This window comes from Styela clava, chromosome 12 (assembly GCF_964204865.1).
Source record: "Styela clava chromosome 12, kaStyClav1.hap1.2, whole genome shotgun sequence".
Lineage (NCBI taxonomy): Eukaryota > Metazoa > Chordata > Ascidiacea > Stolidobranchia > Styelidae > Styela > Styela clava.
Window position 1 is genome coordinate 11,272,799 of NC_135261.1, and position 17,346 is coordinate 11,290,144.

Below are 17,346 nucleotides of genomic sequence, written 5' to 3' on the forward strand. Positions count from 1 at the left end.
ATAAAAATTAGAAAAGTTTTGATGACTTTCTAATGATTCAAATCAAAATAATTTTGATAGTTAACAATCTCCAATCTAATAAATAGACAAAAAAAATAGGATTTATTCAAAATTTGAAAAATACAAAAATACAGATTCTTAAAACTGACTTCTGCTAATTAAAAATGAGCAGATTTTCATTCACCAAGAAAAATCATTACAAGTTATTTCAATAAAATTGACTCATCAGCCACTGAGTTCACATATACATCTATTATATTTATCCATTATCAACAGTTCTAACTCTTTTTCCATCATTATCAATTTATTGAATGTAGTCCAACTAAATTTCCAAAGCCTAGCAGATGACAAAGAGGTAATTCTATGTCACAAGCCCAGTCTTCCCTCATACCTTCGTAAGTCTGGTATTTATTATACCATAATTTTCCATATCCTTCCATCTTCCCTTCCTTCCAATAACCTTGATATTTTAATTTTGATATAGCACCAGGAGCGTTCCTCCATTCACCATATCTAAGAAAGAATACAATCCCAGTTATATTACAGTAAAGTTACTCTGAAGGCACATTCACATAGTACTGCCAAAGATGTATTAGGGCGATGTCCAAGAAGTTAAAACGTTAGACTTAACTGTGTTGGCAATTGGCATTGTAGCTTGGTTCGGCGGTGTGGCACACCGTGCAAAGCATTAGGAATACGTTTGCCACCGCACATCTGATCACCCCTCATGGATTCGCAGGTATATCTCATGCCCCCCACAACCCCCAATGAATTGAATGGAAATATGATAACTGCAAACATTTTATAAGCACAGTAAAGCTATATGCATTAGTAGTTAAGTATCAGCTATCAGTAGTGGCTGTTAAGTCCCCTATTTAGATATGGATTGAAATTACAAAGACAAGCCTCACCCATTTTCTTTGCCATTTTTATATTGTCCTTTGTAAGTTCTACCATCTGGCCAACACATCTCCCCTTTACCATGAGGTTTCCCATTATACCAAGCACCAGTGAATGTTACACCTTTTAATTCGTTGTTTTTAGTGAAAGTATGGGAGGCATGCCTTGCAGATGATGGTGCCCTGAAGCAACAATAATAGGATAAATAGGATTGCGTAAGAATATAGAATTTTCATATGTGTCTTATAGGAGAGAAAACTCAAAAATACGTCTCAATTATTTCATGAACATAGGTTACCATTCCATTCGGTTCAGAGGCAAATAACACGCAAGAATGGTTCGCAAAGGGCTCTCGTGAAAAGACGAGTTGATCTGGCTGAACTGATCCCGACGTGCGTTTGTCAAACTATGAAATATCAAAAGCTGACATCCGTTCAGAATGGTAACTGTAGAGCGTGGGCTGCTTGCTTATGGAAGACTGGCAAAGCAGTCTCATTCTGAGACCCTCGGTCGCGATACGATTCGTGATCTTGTTCTTATATCAACAAGAAAGGGAGAATTCGAAAACAATGTTTAAAAAAGGCTTATATCGGAAGCCTTCAATTCACTATTACCAATGCCAAAATTTGGCATCGCATCGAGAACCCAAACACAAGGGACTATTTGAGGTCGATAATCCCAATTCTACAGTCCCCAATATCGATATGTTCCCATGGGTGGCAGCAAATTGAATTTTGTAGGGCACACAAATTTGTTGCCTGTGATAACATTCCATCCATAATAGAAGTCACAGCAGTGAAGACTGCATGGCATGGATACGGGGGCCATTAGCTGATATCACAGTCGATGATGGAAGATTCTAATGTCCCCAACACATATCATAATCATGTCTGGCTAGCTTTGTTTATAAGTTTTTTTAACCAAAGAATAAAGATATATTTTCATTTTTAACGCTATTGGCCAGGTAGAAATCCTTGAATCAAGTCTGAATGGCCCTATGGTTACTCTAACTTAACCATCCCTTCATAATTCAAACCTGCAAGCTGCAACCCCGCTCAGGGTAGGGAGACAATATGAAATTTAAAGTAAACATACAAATAATGTTGAGAAGCATCTCTATCACCATCATTTCTTGAAATTGCGTGATTTATTGTGCGATTGAACGAATTCACCCAAGTCGATTTGGCTTCTTCGTTTCCAGCAATGGCTATAATTTCTTCTTCAGGAGTGACAATTTTGATTAAATGACTGAAAAAGGGGATATTATATATCATATTGATTGTTGTAGATTATTGTTGTATTACCTCTTGCACCAAAAAATGAATTCTGCAACCTAAAACCCAATAAATGATTCAAACTATGGGTGTGCATATACATGTTGCAATGCATTTTGAATATTCTAAAATGATGTGTCTAAGTGTGTCGAAGTCCAAAAATATACAAAGAATTTGTGTTTACTTGATAAGAGAAATATTTTAAACGAGCAAGTGATCAATCTTCAACACGTCATAATAAACAAAAAATGCTCTCCAGACAGCTTGCACGCAATGGTAAGCTGACGCAAATAGACAAACGCTCATATTCTCCTGAATATCTTGTGTTTAGTTTCACTCCAAAATACCACTTGCTTATACAAAGAGCAGTACATATTCCAATACCTTGTTTTTGACTCAAACATAAATTTATATATAAATATATGCTCACCCTTTTTGCTTTGGGTCTGTAATCGATGAACACCATAAGAGATTTAATGGATGTATAAAATGTGTACCATAATGCACAAGTACCAAACAATCGTTGAATAATATGAACCAATTCATACTGAATCTACCTGAGATATAAAACAAGAGGATTGTATCGGGGCTTCAACCAAAATATTTAACTAAAGATGGTATGAGCGAATAATTTACTGTTTCAAATATACTCCAAAATTTTTGAATATGGGTTAGCGAATATATTCTGAAATGAAAGGTAAGTGAGGAGAATGCGGCTATCGCTTGAAAAATATGTAAACTGCCGGATTACGATTTCATGCCAGTTGGGAAAAATCCGAGTATTGTCAAGGGCCACACTGCACGGTTCGGAGGACCAGGTTGTGGCTCACAGGCCGCCTGTTGCACACCCCTACAGGCAATTTAAACGCCTGGTCTGACCAGGGCTTGAACCAGAGATTTCTAACTTGCCAAATACTTCAGTTAATACAAGCCTTAAAATGATGGATATTTAATGGAATGATTACATTCAGGATTACAAACTTATGTGGCTGTGTGTACCTTTGCTGGCTTCCACATAATAAAATTGACAAATACAAAGTACAAATTTGAGCTAGTCATTTACCAGTATGAGCTATATCGAGAGGTATCTTCTTACTGTGAATAACCAAATATCGACCAACTTTCTTCAAAGATTCTGCTAACTTTCCACCAGCACCAAATTTGAAATCGTTTTTCCAAAATCCTCTATAAGGTAGAAAAGTACCGCTTGATATAATTTAATATGCATCGTAACAACATCATAATTATAAAACTTGATTACCAGTACTAGTAAATATGAAATAAGATGTACTGTATATCCTTGTATCTAAGTCGAGTTTGAATCTCAAAAAAAAAATTTTTTTTATAAAAAGGTTATATGCATATAACTCAAATCACACTGAAAATTTGGCTTACATGGCTCATTTTTATGAATTCTCTTCTGCAATCATTCGCTGTGATAGGTATGTACAGCGTGTTATGATTTGTAGGGTCGGCTCATATATACGAATTTTTATGAATTCACTGTTCCAGGGTCGTTTTTATACGAGATATACGATAAACATCAGTAGCAGAAATAAACAAAAATAGGAAGGATTGCATGAAAGCAAGAAATACATGTTTTCATATTTATCAAGAGAAACGGAATTCCTTCCGGCTAAATTGCATAACTAACCACGACTATCAAAGCCACCATTGAAGTATAAAAAATTTGAGGTTAGGTAATAGAATTTTTCATATTTAAGCTGAGGAGAAAAAATAGAATATGACAACTTATTAATATAGTGAATAGTCGAATAGTCTCTCGATAAGCCCCCGATCCGGGTTGGGTAAGGGATTAGCTATCAGTTAATAATTTAAAATTAATGGATTTGAGTGATATATCGAACTTGGCCAAGTGATTCAGGATGGTTTTGAAGTTAGAATAGGAAATTACTTGCATATTTATCCCGATGGAAAGAAAAGCCGATAAGACGGTTTAATTATATGGATAACCTATGTCTGTCGTCCGGTTACTAGTCCATGTCGGGTATGGGATTAGTTAGCCAGTTATTTGTTTTCAGATGCATGGACCCGATGGTGGAGGAAGCCGTAACCGACTAGCAGTTACGTGAACACGCATACAGCGGCGAGCTATCCTCTCGCACATAACTGTTTCAGCATGTGATTCAAACCTGCGAACCAAATCCACCCAGAGGTGCGGTGGTGTGCATATTCCTAGCGCTTAGCATAAAGCGCCACACCGCCGAGTTCAGTTCAAACAATATTTACAACAATATATATAGCTACTGAGATAATTAAACTTTCCAAAACAACAACAACACCAATATTTGATATTTTTTATCCTTGTGTATGACATATTGAAGTCTGCAAAATAAAATAAAATTTTTTGACACATTACCTTGTATTATTAGCAGATTGCAGTTGATTATTAATTTTTGTCCATAATTCTTCCCATCTGTTGGAAAGACTTTGAAGAAATGATGAAAGATCATGATCCTGGACAAAATGAAGAATTGTAGTAATGTTCTCATGTTTTTTAAAAATATTTATGTAGGTATAACTAAGTGTTAGTTTATCTCAACTATTGCATTCACATATATAGACATATAAGCGGACACAGGATATAAATTCTGCATTACTAAATTCAATTTTCATAAATTCACAATCATTTAAGCTGATTTTTTGTTGAACATGAGCCAATTTAGCAGATACTCTATATTAGAAAAAATATTATTTTAGAAAATCTTTTCAAAATAGTAAATTATTCAATATTACATTGACATTGCGAAGTAAATTTTTCAATTAAAAATTTTCCAATTTTTCTCTTGTCAAACTTCAAACACCTTAACCACACAAACTATATAAAGGGTGACTTCAATTAACGTGAAAAGATTTCGATCTCATTGAGTGCTTTACAAAGGATTAATAATAAAAGAGACCAATTAATAAGATGAAAAGATGTTTTTATACATTAGGATATTCATTCAAACCTTAAAAAGCTTAGTTTGTTAGAATTTTAAACAAGAATTTGATTTACTGTGATACCTCGGTAGCCGAACGACTCGATATTCGAACCCTTCAGTATTTGATCAAAATATTCTAGTCAAAAATGCTACACAAACAGAAATTCAATTTGGTGCTCGCACACCCGAGCGTGTCGCGGAGTGAGATGACATCACTCAAACCGCAAATCTCGATCATTCAACAAGAAGGCAATGCTCAAACATTTGGACACGAAGGCCAATACAAAATAGTATTGGTATGCAATCTGTCACAGCAGACTACCATTATCGTACCGATACGACTAATGCTAAAGCGGAACTGCCACAAAGCGCACAAATTGTGATGTTTATTCTTTATGTTTAACCTTAAAATGTACACATTTAAATGATTATTGTTGTTTAGGTACACGTTTTGCTAATATTTTAGGTATTTTGAGATGTGTAAGAATAAATTAAAATAATTACCATTGTTTCTAATGGCGAAAAAGTTTCGGAACTCAAACACCATTCCTGAACGAATTATGTTCGACTACAAAGGTAACACTGTATTTCAAAATGGACACATGTTTTACCTACCTCATCTGAAGCTATAGACACTTTATTTAATAACTTTGCATATTCATGTATTCTGAAAGCAGGCAACTGCAAAATTTGAAGAAAATTTTCTGAAGGCAATTTTGAAAAACGTTTGTCACCAAGAAGTTCCTAAAACAAAATGGATGTATAAACAGATTTTTGAAGTAAAAATCTTGATAAAAATGACAGATTAAAAATATGGCAAATATAAACCACCTTAAATATTTTTACAATTTTCGGCAAAGATAAAAACTTTGATTTGATTTGCTTTACATTTAGTTGTTCACATTTTTCAAAAAATCCAAATGCAATTGCATCATTGAGAGAATTGAAGTATCTGAAATAGGAAGTGAAATTTTAACTGCAGAAAACATATAAATATTAAACCAATGAGTAGTAAGTAGTAATGTGTAGTACTTTCGAATTAACTTATAAACTTTGATATATAAACTTTCTGAACAAAATTTATCTTATACACGAAGACACATCCTCAGAAACGATATTTGAAGTTTTTAAAAGTCTTTATAATTTGGATAGCTTGAAAGCATTGTAAAAAAATGTTTTGAAATAACTCTACAAAGAAACTCACTTTTCATATGATTGCATCGAATCATTCCCAACATAATTAAAGGTATTCTTTTGACAATCATTTCCAGAGGTTATAGCTCGAGTGAGATGAACAGTATTCAGTCCTAAGTTGTAAGCTAAAGTTCCAAACAATTCGAAAATTTTTGAAATGATATCACTGTATGTTGAGTTTTCAAGGTGTTTGTATAATTCTGAAAAATAAATAAATTTACACCAGTAATGGAAAAGTAAAATTTTATTATGAGTGATGACTGGAAATCAAGTCAAATAAATATTTAGGTAGCAAAGTACAAAAAGATGGGTATAGAAAAATTTGAGAATTTTTTGTTTTTAAAAATATGTTGAAAAAAAAAGGTTGGAAAAATCTGCCAAAATCGAATTATAAATTTTTTTTTCCAGATATAGAATAAATATCAATGATATTCTAAATTTAGTCATGTTCCACAAAGAAATTTCCAGATATAATTATAAATTCAAGGACATTGTATTCGTTAGTACAGAACAGTTAAAATGACCATATTTTATATAATTTTTTATCTCTCACAATTTCGAAATAAAGTTAGTTACTATGAAAATAATAAAATTTTCAAATAAAAATATTATAATTGTTCCTGAAACCATATATTATTATATCAATATAACCAATTATAAAAATTAGAATATTTTAATATTTGATTCGTTTCGGACATTACTGGTCAAAAGAATATGGCATCACTTACCAGTAAATTTTAACGGGTGCAATATGTCTGTTTTTATCAGCATTATCTGTTGATAAAATTCTCTCTCAGATTTGGAAAAGCTGTGCAGTGCTTGAATTAAACCTGAAAACCAAATAGACGAATGACATATGTGCAACTTTGAGTCGAAAATACACATGTTATTAAAGCAACAGAAAAGAATTATCTGTGTAACAGAAAAATGGGTAACAATTAGAAGACAGGTAGCCTACATATATCTTACTCATAGATAAACATTTCGAATAGCCAACATGTTTGCAAAATATTTTTTTTCAATAGATCTTGTTATTTAAACAGCAGTATAGATGCACGGTGTAGGAATTATCTATTAGGGACAAGTTGGAATTAGTAATGCAGCTTAATCTAAGTCCACCATTACCAAGAAGTTGGTAGACTGTACGGTACTCCCGTCGTATGTGGACCAGGTTAGGGTTAGGTCATATTTTTTATTCCGATTTTTCTCATTTTAGTTCTATTACAAGTTCGGGACTGTTTGTGTTATCCTGCCTATAGGCTTCCGTCCCTGCACACAACCAGATGTAAAGTAGGCGAACAAAATTAGTTACCTCATTGGTACACACACTTCTGGAGCGCTGACTGTGCTTAAAGAAAAGATACCCGGATCACAAAATCTCAGACCTACTCAGTGTAATAAACCTGTTAATCATTGATATTACTTACTCGAACAATTTTTTTCCGCTAGGCAAGAAGACAAAGTTGAAAATCCAGCAACAACAGTACATTGAAATCCCATTTTGTGAGAACATTCAACTGGACGTAATTTCCATCTGTTCGGGTTCTTTTTCTCTGAATCAATTTAAAATAAAAAAGTAATAGAATGTAAACAATTAAAGATGTAGCGGTGGTGATATTCATGTAACTGTCCATAACACAACAAGAAAACAATGCTCGAATATAAGGGACGAAGGTCAAATCCCTTATAAATATGGTAGACACAATTTCAGCATGATTTGAATGTTAAAAAATTGTACACAAAGATGAAAGTGTGCTTGTGAATTGAAAAAATCAAAAAAAAAATTGGAGCAAAATATCAGAAAATTTTCAATAAACAAAAAAGTAATAGCTTCTAGCACCTTTTTTGGGGATTGAAATTTCAAAACAACTGGTTTAATAGATGCGAAGGCATACACATAGAAGTCTCTAAAGCAGGATTGTGCAACAGGAGACCCAAAGCTACAAACCGTCCTGCCAAGTTATTCAGTGTGGCCCTTGTCAACTCTCAACATAAAATTCTAATTTGACAATTATGTTTAAAAAGGCGTATGTTTAAAAAGGCGGTCACATGGATGAAAATACATAATGCTTTTTTGCTCTTGATATTTTGCCCGATGCCTTTATTACTGTAAGGCTAAGCGATAGCCGTATTATCTTCTCTTGTCAGCTGCCTGATAAACATTTGTAAAGTCAGTTAAGGGTTGCTACAACTTCTGTCAAAGCTGATGTTACCAAACTATTCAATAACTCTAAATTTCAACCGTCCTGCTAAAATGTTAAGCAATAAAATTTTGCATTGTGAGAATTTTCCAATTCGTTGTATACATGGAAAAACTAATTTTTTTGTGTGGCCCGGCTAGATGTCTGAAGTTAGTTATATGGCCCACCGACAAAAAATGTTGCACACCCCTGCTCTGAGGTATATTAAATGATATTTTTCGAATAAAACTATTTTTAAACTAAGATCATAAAGTTGTAATTTCATTTTAAATCAAATCAATTTTAATATTCTATTCGATATAGGCACCCTAGTCCACGCTTCAGTACATAATTTTTAATATTAGAATTTTACAATTAAATACCATTAAGTTTAAGAGGATGAATAGGACCCGTGTTTGATTCCTCATCAAATCCACAAACAATTATATTTGGTTCATCAGATATTTCGTCTACTAGTAATAATGTATGATGTCTTCCTGCACTAATATCCCATATTCTGTCCTTGTATTCAATCTATGAACAAATATAAGACCATCAAATGTTATACGTTCAAAATGACAAATTTTCAGATGATTAGATTTTAAATTATGGTTGTCGCAGATGTAGGCAAACTAAGACCCACGGGCCACATGCGGCCTGTAACGAATTTTTGTACGGCCGGCAAAAACCATAAATTGAATGAAAAATAATCATAATTTGAGAGAAATCTCACAAGCTGAAACAATCTCCTGGTCACCGCTGGTCTAGCAGTTAAACCAGTAGACTTCACAGATTACATCCCGGACTCAAATCCCAACGCCAACACCAAAGGTAAACAAACAAAACGTTCTTAGTTTTTATTTGTTATTTCTCTGTTCTTTCTTCTTTCTATGTGTACTTTTTCTATTTCTTATGCAGTAATCTAATTCTAACATGTATTTGTTTCATGTTTTAACCAATATTTATAATTTATACAAATATTATGTCAGGGTTTTGTGAGGGCTTAAAACAGATTAGGGCATTTATGAGGTAAAATGTGTTCCTTTACTTCCTAATTTTCTGCTTACGAAACGACTTCCTGACAAATTAATTTCGTAAATAAGAGTTTCCACTGTACTATATTAGACATAATTTATCCCAAATACATTCGATTAGTATTAGACATTCAATAATCGAACCTTCATAGGACTGCTCGTATTGGGATTATTGTGTCCCAGTTGACCATACTTGTTATTCCCCCATGAATATACTTCTGAATTACTTGTTAATGCAAGGGTATGATGTGAACCACATTTGATTTTCACAACACCTCGCTGACTCAAAGTTTTGACACAAACTGGATGAAATCTAAGAAAAAGAAAATATAAGAAAAAATATTACTCTTGTATGTATGCTGCTATTTCAGTAGATGGATACTCGCTGAGGTATTCTCTATAATTCATATCTATTTTGATTACTTAGTCAAAATCATGCAACAAAACCAATAAAAACTGTAAAATTTTAAAGGAAAATCAAAAACATTTCCCTGATATTTTGCAATTCTTAACACCCTAATATAAAAAAACACATATTTCAAATTTGAAATTAATGTGACTAATATTTTTTGAAAGAATAGGATAGGATTTTCGTATGAATTCCGGGGGAAAGGAAACCCGATAAAACAACCTAACACAGGCACACCACTGCCTCTCATTTGGTTACCAGACCGTGTCAGGTAAGGGATCAGTTGGCAAGTTATTCGTTTCAGATGCATGGACTTGACGATGGAGGGAAATCGTGACCCACCACCGGATGCGTGAACCACCCTACAGCAGTGAGGAGTTGAGCAATCCTCTCACATATAAAGAATTCGAACCTGCGAACCCAAGCGGGGTAATCAGAGGTGCGATGGCAATTCCTAATCCTAGCATGGTTCAAAATATATACAGCTACCTTACCTATCCAACAAATCTGCCATTCCTAATTCTCCATTGCTATTTTCACCCCACGTCCATACTTCTGTATGAAGTGTCAGGTTATTTTCATGATCAGTAGTATTAAATTCATTTTTTTCATTTCTAGTTCCAACAAAATTATTTTCCACAGAGCGCAATGGATCTGATACATGGTCACTAGTGAATGCAAACTTTTCTTCTGTAAAAATAAATTAATACTTAGGTGATGAACATCATTAGTAAATTAGTTAGCATATTCACGTGGGCAGCACGGAGGCCTAACGATTTAAGCCAGGTGTGTGCAAACTGTGGCCAGCAACAAAAAAAAATTTGTGCGGCACGCGAAGAAGTGCCAATTTTAAGTGCCAAGTTTTTAGTTGAGTTGATCTAGTACGCGCAAGCAGTTCCAATCCTTTAGCATCAAAAAGCAAAAACTGGTACCATAGTACCAATGTCATATTAGCAAAACTAGCTAGCAAAATACATGTTTCATACTAATTTTGGGTGCTCCCGAAGTATGCGAACCAAGATGGCGGACATCGGAACGTAACATGGGTAACAGGTTAGGGTTAGGCGATGATTTTCCTTATTTTAGTCCTATTATCAGTTCGAAGACCAGCCAAGAGCCTCCCGTAGTATTTATAGCTAAAATTATGGCCTAACCCTAACCTAGTACACATATTACATTCCGATGTCCGCCATCTTGGTTCGGATACTTCGGGAGCCCCTCATTTTGTTTCACTAAAGTCGGTGTGACAATAAATTTGAATAGCAGTTTTTTTTAGAAATTTTTTGTTTTACCTCATCATTTCTGCAAGAACCCCTAATAATGCCGTAAGATCCATAGAAAAAAGAAACCAATTTTTGCACTTGCAACTACTAGAAGGGCCATCTTAAAAAAAGTGCGGGCCGTGGCTTCACCCAGTTATTTGTATCCAGCCCTTTTGTAGAAAAGATTGCGCACCCCTGGTTTAATCGATAGACTTAGCATTAGATTCTTTCGGAAGCCACACTTTAATAATATTGGTTTTATGCTAAAGTGTGCATACTATCTTAATAATTGTGCATAATAATATCTTGCTATTTTCGAATGGTTTATTAATATTCTTGTCACTAAATAGAACTGAATCATATTTAGATTAAAAAGCTCCATCCACGGACTCATAGGGTGATTCACAGGGTGAATCACAAGTTGGGTAATCTCCAAAGTAACTACTCATGTGACTTCCCAATATAAAGTCAATAAAAAGCTCTAAACCAAGAATGTATAACATTTTTTGTCGGTGGGCCATATAACCAACATCAGACATCGTGCTGGGCCACATTAAAAAATTAGTTTTTCCATGTACACGACGAAATAAAAAAATTTCACTATAACCAATTCCGTATTTCCCGGCGAAATATACGAGGCCCGTTTTTAAGCCTGAAAAAAAATGGATTTTTGCATATAACCCCTGCCAATAAGTCGGGGTAGTAAAATCGCATCAACATCGAAATCGCAAATTACCATGCAATGCCTTTGAGCGGTCGCCGCGTTTTCGCATTGGTTAAAATAGACTATAATGACGTTTTCTTGTAGTGTAATATTCAATCCATAATAGCTATGGGAATTCAAACAACTGTCTTCAAATTTTAATGTAATTGTGTTGAATTCGCGATTGCGTCCAAAAGAACATTACCTAATACATAATAAGGCAACACCAAAAAAATGAAAATTACCATACTCGCCTAATAAGACGACCCCCTCAAAATCAGGCCAAAAATTTGGGTCTAGAAAAGCGACTTATTCGTCGAGAAATACAATATTATTTATTTACCATTTTAGTGAGACACTTGAAATTTTGAGTTCTTGCATAAATTGTTAACATCGGCTTTGGAGAGAATGTGGCTATCGCTTAGCCTTACAGTAATAAAAACACCAAGCAAAACCGTGAATGATTTACCACAGCGATAAGAGAAAAAACACATATTTTTACCCACGTAAGCGCTTTTTTGAACATAAACTGACAGAGTAAGATTTTATGATTGACAGGGGAAAATATGAGTGTTGACAAGGGCCACAATAAAAGCTTGGCGGACTGGATCGTGGCCCGCGGGCCGCCTGTTGTACAACCCTGCTCAAAAATCTCATGGTAAAACACAGAAAAATTATGGTTGCGTAGTAAATTCTGATTGACCCGAGAGTCAATAACCTCAGGAATGGGATGGTTGATGACAATGGGGATCAGCAGCAATCTTCTATTTAATTATCAAACTCACCAGCTTTTTCTTTGACATCTTCTGTTGGCTGTATTTTATCTGGGAAAAGGATACAGAAAAAGAATTAATGCGATATCTTGTCATAGTCGTGTGTTCCAATGATCACAAATTTGAAAATATATGAAAAAAAAAGAAAAGATAGATATGCCTATGTAACATTATATTTTTGATAAAAACAAAATATAGGTCCTGCTAGTATAAATACGAAACATGCATACCAAATATTAGCAACCTAAATATATTTACCGTATGACTAGGCATACAAATAAGCAAATATTTTTTCCCAAAAGAATTTGCTCAAAGCAAGATTGTGGTACATTGGCATAATTTTCCATTGCTCATCATTCCATTATAATATAATAAATAGTGTATTCCAAGATTACTGCTCAAGGAGTCTTGCTCAGATAGAAGTTTGTAAAATACAGGAAAAGATAGAAAAGATTCCTTTCGGAAAATATCTACAATAACAAGTTATTAACACAATGATACCCTTCGTCAATAAATCACGAATTGGAGCGACGCCTTTATCATAAGTTGAGGTTTTTATCCATTCAAAACCATCTATAACTCCAGTCAGCATATTTTTTGAATATGATGTCAGTGGTGATAAAAGTTGATTATCAGTAATCGATTGAGTTATCTAAGATAAAAAGAAATAGCTTAGTGAAATATTACAGGTGACATGGATGTTATCCAAGTATCAAATTCCATATTTATTTACATAAAAATGTCCACACAGCAAGAAGCCAAGGGTGGCATATCGATTTATTAAGCAGCCTCACAGACAGTATTTCAATCATGATTGTAAACGCTAACTCGTTTTCATAGTTTTCGTTGTTATTTGTTACTTTACAAAGCATAAATCTAATAAATATGCAGACATTCTGTCCTCATAAGTGTGTCAGTTTAGTTGCCATAATCAAAAATGGCCCTCGAAGCTTTTAAAATTAACTGCCAGCACTTATTAATGTCAAATACTTGATTTTGAACATTTGAATCAGTTTGCATACACCATCCTGCTGAAAAAACTTTTACATCGCAATGCTGACGTTTGGAAAGAATTTTCCTTGGGATCAGTCAAGAGTCAAAAAAACATCTGTTAAATGGTGAGGTATTTCAGAAAAACAATGCCTAATTAATAATGCAAACAATAATACCTACTCTTTCAGAAATAGTCTGTCTTGCTGGCCCAATAATATTTTTATCATCAAGTTCAAATTTTGTTGCTGATTCTTCATTGTCGACAGTATTCAAAATTTCTGGAACAACAAGTCAACAAAATTACAGATCAATATTACAAAGAATGATTTATTGACGAAACAAGTACCGGTAATAATGTTTTATTAATAATGCAATTTTAAAAAACTTGGAATTCCGGTGAATAAATGCTATATACCAAGGTTATTCAACAAACTTTGGGAACAACTTTTTGAATCAACATAGTAGAATAATTCAGATTATTAAAATATTATAAATGAAAATGAATTTATAGCCTATTAATACTGAGAACTGGGCCTTGTTTCGTGCGAAATGCATGAAAAACACTGCATAAAAAAGTAAAAATAAAAACCTAAAGAACAGAATTAAAGAGAAGACGGTGCCATAACCTAACAACAGCAATGAAAAAAATAACAAGGTAACCTGCATCAGGAAAAAACACCGAATTCCCTTTGCTTGGTTCTGGTGACAAATGTTTTAAATAAGATAAAGCAGCTTCAGGATCCAACTTTAAATCTAAAAAAAAGTAAAATTAAAATCTCAAGTGGAAGTTAACTACGCTCTTTATATTTCTAAATTTGAGATTTCCATATGAATAGCCTGAATTTAGCAGTTACAAGTTACAACATTAAGACAATATCACTATTTGATTATAAGAGGTGGTCCAAAAAAATTTATTTAACACTTCTGTTAGGACAGGATAGGATGTACATATTTATCCCGGGGAAGAGGAAAGCCAATAAGACGACTTAATCATATGGCGAACCACGGCCTCCCGTCCAGTTACCAGTCCATGTCAAGTATGGGATTAGTTAGCCAGTTATTTTTTTGTTTCGTAAGCATAGACTTTATGGCCATAACCGACCAGCAATCCGCAAGGAGTCCAGCTATCCTCTCTTTCGTAACTAACCCCAAATGGGATTCGTACCTGCGGGGTGATCAGAGGTGAGGTGGTGAGCACATTCTAACGCCTAGCATGATGCGCATCAATATTTATACCTGAAGTAGAAGAATGCAATTCCAATTTCATCCTAGATTTACATTCATCTAGTGAATTGATTGATGATGAGTTACTTTCTGGAAGGTTTGAAGATATTGAGGATGTTTCTTCTAACAAAATCTTACAAGGGAAATGTGGTATTTCATCACCGTTTTCCTTACAGAGATTACTCGGTACAGATGAACTTTTTGGTAAATTAGAAATTGACTGTAAATTTTTAACAGCATCTGTAACTTCACTTTTCTCTCGTTCAGAAGGGTTATTGAGTTTTATATAGTTTCTTGTACCCAAGATTTCCGTACTTGACGTTGAATTTAGATTTTCCATTTCAAAACTTGCAGCTGGATTATTTGTTGGGTCTTCTGGTTTAACTTTGGATAAATTTTCAATTGAAGAATTATTTTTTGAAGATAGTGATATTAATGAGATTGATGGTGGAGTTTTGCTCAGTCTTTCCTTTTTTACAGACAATGGACTATTTTTTTGAAAAAATGGAAGAGAAGCAGATCGACCATGAGTTTGTCGCTTCAGTGGAAGCTGAAAAATAAAATGGAAATGGATAAATAACCGGTAAGGATGCAGAATTATTCACGCATGGGTTGCCCGTCACAAGTTACCCAGATGTTTAGCTCACATCGCATTTACAATCGGTAACAGGAACTATGATGCACTGTGAAAAATTCAGTCAGTAATTTCTTTTTTCACATACCGAAAATACAGAGTGCACATACAAAATGAAAAAAAATAAAAGTAAAAATATATTTCAGGGAGAAGGGAGATCAGTAATAAGTGTCACCTTTATTATTAAATTTAAATTATGAAAAGTTTTTTAATATCTGAACATTTATTAATGTAATAGCCTATATGAGTTTTTGTGCACATAAGCAACTATTTTAAAAGATTTTTTTTTTCAATATTTTCTGCATTATTAGATTTAACTTCATTTTTATTTTCATTTCTGAGGGTTGCGAAAAAATTTAGCTATGCCAAGTTTGTGATGGAAAAAGAAGGAATAACACTAAACTGATGAACACTTCTTTAAACAAACAACTCCCTGTAGTTGTAATATAAAACTAAAAATACCTTAAGTGCTCTAGAAGTGCAGTCATCACTCATTTCAGATATGAAAGAATTATGAGAACAAATATGAGCATCTGTTATGATCACTTGATCATCACTGTCTTGCATCCTGTAATTAGTGGGACAATTTGGTAAAAACGGTTTCAAACAGGCGTTCAAATCAAAATCGAATAATATAATATTTATAATATAATACATTCCAAATATGGGATATCGAATATATGCTAAATTGGTCAAGCCGGGATGCGACTTGTGCATAACACTAGGTTAATTTTCATTATAGATAAAGTTGAAAGATTTTTTTTTCATTTGAGGGAGGACAAAGAGTTCCAAAATAGTCGAAGAGAGGAATTTAACAATGGAAGTCGGGATCCACTGGGATATTTATGAGTTTTTTTATGAAAAAGCAGAGCAAATATAAACAAACATAAAAAACATTTAGTCATAATGTGACACATTCATTGTTCCAAAAATTTTTTTTTTCAAAACTGAAAAATTCAAATATTGAATATATGTAAATTTAAAATTTATTGAAATATTCAAATCATTTGGACATTACCGGTTTCCAATGGTCTTGTTGCATAAACCCTTGCATTGAAATTATATTATTTCAAGTTCAAATAGCAATACGTACTTGTATAATTCTTGGTTGCATAAGTTACAAGTAGGAGAAGCATCAGGTTGTGCAATTGTTGATTGTTTTGTTATCTTTTCAGTAAGTGCAGAAGTATGAAACTTTCCACAACTGACCTAAAAATTAGAAATTATTCAATTGTGGTGACAAAATCATGAGATATCAGACACCTTTAAATTTTTTTTCAAACTGTTTTCAGCTGTCATACTTGGTTTGCTGTCAGCTCTCATTCATTTATTGTTAGAGTACCCTCAAAAACACAAAGAAATTTTCATTCTAAAAGTTTTTTTTCAAGAACCTCATTCATGTCAAATTTACTATCTTGTAGCTTTTTCCTGTGACATTGACTTGATTTAAGCCTTGTGTAAATCTGCATTAACTATCGATTAACCCTCTACCCTAAAACTACATAGATTCTCCAGCCTGTCGCATTTCGGTGGTCACTCGTAGCTTTACTCAGAGTGAGTTGGTTTGACCTTGTTGTGAGCAAATTCGAATACCGGTACCTATGCCATGTGTTTACTGTGGACTAATTCAACTGCATGAAAATCAAATTTTGACATTTTACTGGATTCCAATAAATTTTGTTTGATTGGTAAATTGGCACTTTGGTCATATCCATACTTGACTGGTTGTTTTGTGATATGTATGAATAAATTTAGATAATTGAAGTTGTAAAAGATTGTTATTATATGGGTGGGCAAAACCAAATGAGATCTTACAAAAAT

The 17,346-nt window shown here is 33.6% G+C and overlaps 1 protein-coding gene across 3 annotated transcripts in view; it reads right to left on the minus strand.

Moving 5' to 3' along the window:
* The window catches only part of LOC120330076 (alsin-like), a 30,052-nt gene that overhangs the window by 8,837 nt on the left and 3,869 nt on the right, over positions 1–17,346 (minus strand). For 2 of the 3 annotated variants that reach the window (XR_013479487.1, XM_039396899.2), the window contains exons 5-25: positions 16,619–16,734; positions 15,988–16,093; positions 14,904–15,441; positions 14,328–14,420; positions 13,848–13,945; positions 13,176–13,326; positions 12,687–12,725; positions 10,431–10,626; positions 9,672–9,840; positions 8,877–9,027; positions 7,741–7,866; positions 7,042–7,143; positions 6,324–6,513; positions 5,951–6,071; positions 5,735–5,863; positions 4,555–4,652; positions 3,238–3,359; positions 2,605–2,731; positions 1,996–2,148; positions 912–1,082; positions 392–513 (exon numbers count right to left, since the gene is read on the minus strand). Coding sequence is in view for 2 of the 3 variants with exons in the window: in XM_039396899.2 (XP_039252833.2) it covers positions 392–513; positions 912–1,082; positions 1,996–2,148; positions 2,605–2,731; positions 3,238–3,359; positions 4,555–4,652; positions 5,735–5,863; positions 5,951–6,071; positions 6,324–6,513; positions 7,042–7,143; positions 7,741–7,866; positions 8,877–9,027; positions 9,672–9,840; positions 10,431–10,626; positions 12,687–12,725; positions 13,176–13,326; positions 13,848–13,945; positions 14,328–14,420; positions 14,904–15,441; positions 15,988–16,093; positions 16,619–16,734 (3,118 nt within the window). In the remaining variant the exon portion in view is untranslated. The remainder of the gene's footprint in view (positions 1–391; positions 514–911; positions 1,083–1,995; positions 2,149–2,604; positions 2,732–3,237; positions 3,360–4,554; positions 4,653–5,734; positions 5,864–5,950; positions 6,072–6,323; positions 6,514–7,041; positions 7,144–7,740; positions 7,867–8,876; positions 9,028–9,671; positions 9,841–10,430; positions 10,627–12,686; positions 12,726–13,175; positions 13,327–13,847; positions 13,946–14,327; positions 14,421–14,903; positions 15,442–15,987; positions 16,094–16,618; positions 16,735–17,346) is intronic. The other variant, XM_078118273.1, reaches the window with a different exon arrangement.